This window comes from Nicotiana attenuata, unplaced genomic scaffold (genome assembly GCF_001879085.1).
Source record: "Nicotiana attenuata strain UT unplaced genomic scaffold, NIATTr2, whole genome shotgun sequence".
Lineage (NCBI taxonomy): Eukaryota > Viridiplantae > Streptophyta > Magnoliopsida > Solanales > Solanaceae > Nicotiana > Nicotiana attenuata.
Window position 1 is genome coordinate 108,780 of NW_017673212.1, and position 8,770 is coordinate 117,549.

General features: G+C 34.4%; 1 protein-coding gene across 1 annotated transcript; it reads right to left on the reverse strand.

The window, feature by feature from the left end:
• Positions 1-1,461: 1,461 nt before the first annotated feature.
• Positions 1,462-7,561, reverse strand: LOC109215735 (E3 ubiquitin ligase BIG BROTHER-like). Its single transcript, XM_019379853.1, has 8 exons — positions 7,468-7,561; positions 6,920-7,106; positions 6,318-6,549; positions 5,872-5,906; positions 5,165-5,209; positions 3,064-3,191; positions 1,989-2,097; positions 1,462-1,896 (listed from the first exon to the last, which is right to left on the reverse strand). Exons 2-8 carry the CDS (start codon positions 7,064-7,066, stop codon positions 1,855-1,857), a joined length of 738 nt encoding a protein of 245 aa, XP_019235398.1. The 5' UTR covers positions 7,067-7,106; positions 7,468-7,561; the 3' UTR covers positions 1,462-1,854.
• Between the last annotated feature and the right edge of the window lie 1,209 nt (positions 7,562-8,770).

Below are 8,770 nucleotides of genomic sequence, written 5' to 3' on the forward strand. Positions count from 1 at the left end.
CCGGGACTTTTCTGGTTTCTTCTGCTCTGGTCCCGGTCTGGCGAATTGAACCTCGCCTCGCTGTCTGGAACTTTTCTCTTCAGCTCTTTTTTCATCAATTTTTCTCCTATTTGATCATTTTCCGCATAAGTTTGTTCCTACACATAAGAAACACGTAATGAGCATATTTTCACTTCAAAAGCGACGTGAACTCCTGCAACTCACACAAGAATTAACGTACAAACACACTCAAAATATGCATTTTTCATCCTAAATCAAAAATCAACCAAAACCAAAAATGGCATTAATCAATTGTTACCGGACAAAAGCCAATGGATAGATTGAGTAATATGCTTAATCAGTTTCTTGTTAAGGAAAACATCTCATATGTTCATTTACAATTTGAATTAGAAAAATGACACTATAAATTTTTTATATGTTTTATTTACAGATCTCTTAAATTATTTTTTATCGATCTCTTCCAAAAAAAGTCATATAACTATAAAATATTTGTAACGAACTTCAAAATCAAATCTCCTGTATCTGTCCCAATGGAGCCGAACCCAAAATTTAGACCATGGTTTCTGACTTCTGAGTTGATAATATTTTAAAATTGTGAAATATATATCTAATTCTCTCTATAATTATTTTTTACGCTGACACACGTTGTGGGTTTGTATGTTTTTGTGTACATAAAAGTTTTGTCAAATACGCAGAACCCACCCTACATCCATCACTTCTTGTATTAATTAACATGGATATCAATATTCTAGTTTACTGAACATCGCTTTTAGTAATTTTGTTTACCATCAGAACTGTGCTCAAGTTTTACGCTGGTTGACGATATAAATATAAGTATAATTCACTTGGACCTAGATTTCCTACTATCTCTAGAACCTTAATTACAAGAACTTGACCACCGAAAAAAAAAAGGTACAACAGCTCAATTTCCCACCCGAAGCGTAACGTGCAGTGGTTTTAATGTAAATGAAGCTAACATGCACTGACACAATCCTTGTGAAGAAAAATCCCAGAAATCCTGCACGAAAAGGACATGCTACTATTCCCTCAAATAAATTGATAAATATGTTTGGTTGAAGCCACAGGGATGGCTAAGGAGAGAAAAACTAGTTGGTTTACTTCATTTAAGTTAAAGTTTTGATTATTTTCTTCTATTTATTTGATACTTCTCAAATTGAAGAGTGATATATTTTCTCCTTTGCATATACATAGTTCCAATGAGAAATTTGACCCTTAACCTTACTAACATTTAATTTTTACTCCTTCAATCCCTACTATTTATACCCAACACACATTGTGTAATAGGGCTTGACAGGTGGCTAGATTTGGAATAGAACTTCTAAAGATTTCATGTGCTTAAGAGAAAGCTAATTCACTTGGTAAGAACAGTAGAATATGTGTATGTGTATGTGTGTGTGTGACAATCCACCAGAATTTTAATAAAAATTAAATCTTGAACCATATTTAAAAGTACAAGGAGTTGCATTCGCCTGGATAAGAAAGTTGTTCAAAGCAACTTAACAACTGTAAAAGTACACACAGCACAATGGAGAAAGAATAGAGGAATTAGTTACGAGCTCGTTATATAGCTCAAAAAAGAAAAGGAAGAAGACTTCTATATTCAGACTTTCCCTAAAAAGACATAAGGCTGTGAACATATGAGCGTCTATTTAGTTACTTTTTCCTGCGTTTTAAGCATGATCTAAGAAAAGTGATTAAAAGTTTTGATGTTACTCTACGTTAGTGGGCAGTGGAAGAAGATAGTAAAGCCATTGAACCAAATCGGCAGTAAATCCGTCGAAGCAAATCTGCTAAAACTGAACCCTATATGGACCATTTTATAACATAATGCCTTCATTCTTCAAGGAGTACCTCTTTGTTGCAAATGGGGCATGTCTGACAAATCGAAGTGAGTTTAGTGTTAGATCTCAGAGAATGCAATGTAAACTTCTGATACATAGAGGCCAGAATAGTTATTACTGTCATACCTTATTGATGCTTAGCCATTTGGAGCCGCATTCGGTGTGGTACATGTGCTTGCATGGCAAATTTATTTGCCGATCCCCTCGTCTGTACCTCATTTGACAGATGACACATCTAGCTTGCATGCAAAAAAGATCATTTATTCTTTGAGGTGAAAGAAAAAGGATTTCATCAACCAAATGAAGGTAAGAACTCTAACATATGGTCAGCAGAAAATTTATGAAGGTAACATAACATCCTTTGACAGAGAATTTATGGAGCAACTGAAATCCATGTAAGATGTGCCCTAGTGATCGCAAAACTGAATATTTTTACACAAGTACTGAGGTCAAATGGGAATTTTGAGGCATGGTTATACTAAAAACCCCAAGTAGAGCCCTCTGTTTTGGCACAATATAGACACTAAGCTAGTCGGATTAAGTTACCAAATAACTTAAATTTTGAACCTTATATGATGTTTCCTTGTCGAACTCATTTGTTGGACTATCATTAATCCATCAAGGTGATAATCTTCCCAGAGGCCAGACTAGTTTCTGAGGTTCAAGTGGACCTACTTTCTATGGCACACTCAAACAATTGGAGTGACAAAACAAACAATCTGCAAAGCTATGCAATTAAAATGATATCACTTCTTCCAAACTTTTCCCTTCATTGTTTTTTGGAGTTCTCCTCTGTATACTCTTTTTAACATTTGAGGAGGCGAGGTGAAGTGGAAGGCAGATTATTAATCAAGGATCAGCTCAAAAGTATTACTTAAATAAATTCAGTCCCTCACTTAGATACAGTTTTGCTGTGTTATATAAGGGAAAATGTAGGAGGAAAACAAAATCTTAGCTCAAACCCCAAACAATTATCTTATATCAATGCTTTACAGCAGCTAAAAACTATCTACTCTTTGTGCCTGTACTGCTAGCCATCTCTCTTGAGACGGCAAGGAAGTAATGATCTTTTCTAATATGTAGCTAAAATAAGATGTCACATTTGATGAAAGCATTCAATTTACAGTGAAAGGTTACTACAAAAAGGAAAATTTCACCTTTTACGATCAATGGTCCAAAAAGGTGCTGGTGTAAAAATTACCTCTCTTCTGATTTTTTCCTGGAAAAGATGCTGTTAGACTTGTATTTGGTTGTTGGAAGTAAATTAATAAGCTCCTCGGAAAGTCCTCGACTTTGAGTTCCAACTGTTTCACCTAAATCAAGTAACTCCTGCAACAGTAAAGCAGAAATTTAGTAAAAGAATCAGGAGAAAACTAATCTATGAAATTGGTTCAGCTATTCACAAGTAAAGATGATGCGACCAGTTATACAGCACACATCCTAAGAACAAGGAAATGAACAAATATTAGGATTTCAGTGCTTAAGGAGAAGGAGTTGGCAGAAATTTGCATGAATACTCATTAGTTTCACATAATGGGTGACTGAATAATGAGATCCATATCATCAACGAAGATCAAGGATTAAAACATAAATTTTTAAGCCAATTAATATCAAAAGTATAATGCTGTACGTTGCACCTCAGACTACCATTCAGCAGCTTTCTTCAACCTTTGCAGCCATAGATAACAAAAAACACAGATGTAATTTCAATATTGCGTTCAAGTATAAGATACTCCCTCCGTTTCATATTAGATGAGGTACTTTCCTTTTTAGTCTGTTCCAAAACAAATGATATTTTTCTAAATTTGGAAATAATTCAACTTTAAACTCTTCATTTTACCCATTTACCCTTAATGAGAAGCTTTTATAGCCACACAAATGGTATGACCCCACAAACCTTTTACCCCTTAAGCTTTTAAGACCACAAGTTTCAAAAGTATTCTTCTTTTTTCTTAAACTTCGTGCCGAGTCAAACTACCTCATCTAATATGAAACGGAAGGAGTAGTACATTAAAGTCAACATTTGTTATCAGGAAGAAGATTTTTTTTTTTTCTTTTGTTGGATAAAATGAAGGTAGACACTCTGAAAGACGGGTATTGTTCTTGGATCAAAGTGAAGAAGTTAGTCAGTCAAAAAAAAGTAGGAACTACCATTCCCATACTTGTGGACTTTCAGCTGATTAACAAGTCATAACAGGAAGATATATTAGTGTGGCTGCTGAATAGCTTCATTATGAGAATTAACAGCTCTTTTGTTCTGTGCATATCTCTTTTTTCCTGCAGGTCCTTTCTTCTCTCGGTCTCTCCCATATGTTCCTTCTTTACTTTTGTTTAGGGAAGGAGTGGAGGATTTACATTCGGCAAGCTGGTTATTAAGCTAGGCGATGAGTCTGATTAGCTTACCTCACTCTGTACACAACTTTATTTTACTATACGTAAGAAAAAGAAATCCACTGAAATTAAAAAGATTTAAATGATAAATAAGACAGACATGCAGAAGATAATTAAATGACATAGAAGATATTCCCATTGTTCCTTTTTTCTGTCAACTTATTCCATCCTAAGACAGACATTTAAGTAATTGAAAATATATCTTCAAAACGATAACTACAGATAGTTTACAAGCAATCAGCACAACCATGAACAAGTGGTCCCTAAAATAACGCTACCACCCGTACCACAAACCATATCTGAAGCACCATAACCTTCCTTTAGGAGCCGAAGAGGGCACTGTGATAGTGCTCATTCTTAGTAGCGATCATCTTTAACCACACAACACCTGCAATAGGTGTAGGTTCACTTTATAGGTGCCAATCCCAACAATGGACAGCTTATCTTAGCACTTCAACTCTTGCTCTTTAAATGTGATCGGTAAATAGAAACTCTAGATAGAGGAATGAGTTTCAGTAACTCTTTAATTTCAGATATTAAGTCTAACTTAAAAGATATGACTCCGTCGCTCCTAGAGGAAAAAGGTTTTCCCTGTAATTTGCCTTGGACTCTTGGATTAGCTTTATGCATAAGTATGAGAGACAAAACTTTGCCATCCTTCAATAATTTGACATTATGAGGCAGCGTCACAGTATGGTAACTGCAGCTTTCTGTTATAAGCCTTCTCACTCCAGCGAGCAGTTCTTCTTATCAAATAAAAATAAAACTTGGACAAGGTATTCAAAAGACTGTATAGATATTAGATAGATTGTAAAACCCTACAATGAACTGCAAATCAAGCTCATTTCACAAACATAACAAAAGATAAAATCAAACAAGTTAGAGGAGATGGGCGTGACTGGGTTACATACCTCATAGGTCATGTTATCAGGGTCAATATCATCTTCCAAAATATCCTGCACATGTTAACAAAAAGGAAAGGTGAAATTAGCATGCTAAAAGCCAATAGCATGTTAATCTAGCCACTCTTAAACAAGTTCAAGATGATGGCAACTATTACACGTAACACATTTGAAGAACCAGAGAAACATGGTATTTAAATTTCAACTGCTTAAGAAGCTGACAAAAATTAGTGAGATAGTTCATTAGCAGAGTGGGTGAATTAGGAGATCCATATATTGGTCTTCTAGCAAAGTTTCCATTGTCTGTCTGTCTTTCTTTTTTATATATTCGCAAGGTTCAAGAGGAAGGCTGAGAGAAAGCAAAAGGCCAAAGACTGATTTTTTATGACAAACACTGCCTCCATCTTTTTGGTTGATTTATGTAGGGTAATGCAGGGGAATGCACAACAACTTGACTTCATGTTTGCCACATAAGTGTTTAGCATAATCAGTATGTATACAGGACATGATAAAATTAACGGAATGACATCCCCTATTCTAAAAAACATTTTATCCAGCAGTTCAGAAAATTAGAGACAGGTAGTGAGAAATGACAACAACCGCAGCATTTTAAACCCCCAAAAAAAAAGTGAAATTGAGTTATCAAAATCCATATAGTTTCCAAAAGCACAATGAAAGAGTGGAGCAAACTCTTCTATTGGAAACAAGCAATATACCTGGTGGTTCGAATCATCTTGATGGGGTAGATCACCTGATGAATTGTGAAATATATGTTACACTCTGTAAAATCGCAGTATGTTATAAGTATTTAAATAGTAACACATAACTTGCAGAAGTATCCGTTTATATGACATACTGAAACTTCAACAAAAAAGTAATAGGTTCTACAAAATATCATTTACTGGTAAAAAGAAGGGCTGTATGAAACTTGACCACTAAAGCAAATTCATGGTCCTAGACCTATCTCACAAAGAGAAAGGAAAAAAAGTATAAAGAAGGTGATAATAATTTTAGTGCCGACTAATTGTAAAGGTAAAAAAAACTACTACTATTAAAGGCAAATTGAGTAATTTTGCATCTAATGCCGCCAGTTAGGGAAAGAAAAACCTAAATGCATATAGACTAAGTGTTAAATTTTCAGATAAAAGAGGTGGAGACTCACATTCCTCCGTGCCAGCATCCTCACCAGAGACTGTATTTTCCTCGTATATTACATCAGTCAATACACCTTCGCCGACATTTATAGGTATAGGATACTCCCAAGGCCTCTCTGAGAGATCCGGTCTTGATACATGGTGGTTGCTGCCAGTCTCATAAGAATGGTAAGAAGTACTCTCAAGATTGGAGTACTCATATTTACAATAACTCATATTCATAGACCAGTATGCATTTTCCTGGACATAAGATTCAGAAGTTTAATGTCAGCATTCAAATAGCTCCAAAAAATTTTTGAGATAAACTAACAAGAATGGATTAATTTCACAGATTGTCACCAAACTTTACCCTTTGTTTCAGTAAAGTTTCAAACTTACTTTTTGTCACAATAAAGTCAAGAACAAATGGTTAGTCACACAGCCTAAGAGTCCATTAAAGGAAGTGAACATGAACAGATTATTATTCCCAGCACTAAAAGCCTAAATATGCATATTATAGTGTATATGTTGAATTGGGGGCTATTCTACTGCTACTTTACTCCCTTTTTCACAATTTATAAGCTGAAACAGTATAAAATCAACTGCTACACAGAAAGTTAAAAAAAATTACCTGATCTTGAATGTGTAGAGGGTTATTATGATAATGCATAGGGGTCTGTGAAACACCATCCAAAAAGCCTGTGAAAGTCTCTGGAACATTGTAAGGAAACCCCATATTATTCATGTAATGCATATCCATGTGTTGATCCCCACTCATTTTCTTCAACTTTCCAATTTTTGCACTGAAAAAAAAAACACTACACAGAGATACTTATAAGTCAAAATAGACTAGCTCAATAAACACCAAGAATGCAGAAAACGGATTGTTAATAATGAGAGAAGTTAAGTGAAAAAAGAAACTACAAAAAGCTCCTCCATTTTTACCACTTAGCCCATCTTGCGACAATGTACTTACGGGAAGCCTTATTTTTCTATATTTCTAGTGGTTCTTTTCCTTCCATTTCAAAAACTCAACAAGACTAGAAAACCCCAAGTAAAAAAAATTTCTGATTTATATTCCAATGTATCTACAACAAATCAACACACACAAAAACACAGGGATGAAATGCAGAAGCAGAAAAAAGGAGTGTGGATGAGTAGAGAACGGAGAAGGCTTACAGAGAGAGAAGGGAGTAGAGAGCAGTCACAAAATTGTAGTGAAAAATGGAAAGTGGAGTTAGTTGGATATATGAGCTGCTTTTTGTAAACAAAGACTATAAAGATAGATACATACATATAGATACAGTCCCCTCTTCTCTTCTCTCTTTTGTTTGTCTCTGTCTCTGTCTAATGTCAGTCTCTCTCTCTCTCTCTTGCACACGCAGAGGTACTGGCGCTTATGCCGGGCTTGAGAGACACGCCATCTATATCTATGTATCCATTTAACAAATGACTATCAAACGATGCGACTACTCTTTCAGTAATTTTACTGAGGCTAGTTTCGCCATTTAATACCAACTTGTGCTTTTATCTATTGCACATCCATGCTTTCTACTTACTAGTAAATCATATTCATACGTGTGGGTTTACAAATATACCCTTAGACGTTGAACCACATCTTGGGTTGGGAATTATGTGTGTATGTATAAACATGTCTCTTCTCGTGATGTATTTATTGAAGTGTGAGAATGGATTTACTTTATTACTACTATGTTCAAATTTTTATTCTGGGAACTTTTATTTTTTTATTTTAAATTTTTAAATATCCTTTTCAAGTTGGCATGATTTTATTTTTTAGATAAATCGTGAAAAATATGTTAGGTATAATAACCTGGTCCCTTATAACCACTTACATTATATTTGAAATAATTACTCCCACTGTTCCAGTTTATTGGAACCTGTTTCTTTTTTGGTCCATTCCAAACAAAATTATCCCTTTCTAAATTTAAAAACAATTTAGCTTAAACTTACAATTCTATCCTTAATGAGAAGCTTTTATAACCACACAAATACTTTGGGCCCTTTTTTGACTTGTTTAAGACTACAAATTCAAAAAGTATTCATTTTTTCTTAAACTCCATGCCCAGTCAAACAGGTTCACAAAAATTGGAACAAAGTGAGTAAGATCTTATTTGTAAAAGTATATATGGAGTAGTTAAGAATTTAGATCATAGTCATATTATAATTTTTGTAAATCATAAATTTACAAGTATTTCGACACTTAAATGGTTATATTAGTTTCAATGTCAAATGGACAAGAATACCCTCACAATTAAGTTTTTTAGGGAAAAACTGTTTGAAATTTATGAAAATATGATTGACTACGAACTTGCAAGAGAGGAGAAGTTCAACAAAATATAAAGATGGGCATTGTTTGAAAAGGCAGCAAATTTGGATCGTCCAAAATAAAAAGGGAAAAATATAATATCACAAAGTCACAACCCTTGGCATCAAATGGTATGAAATAATTGCTCCTTGATAT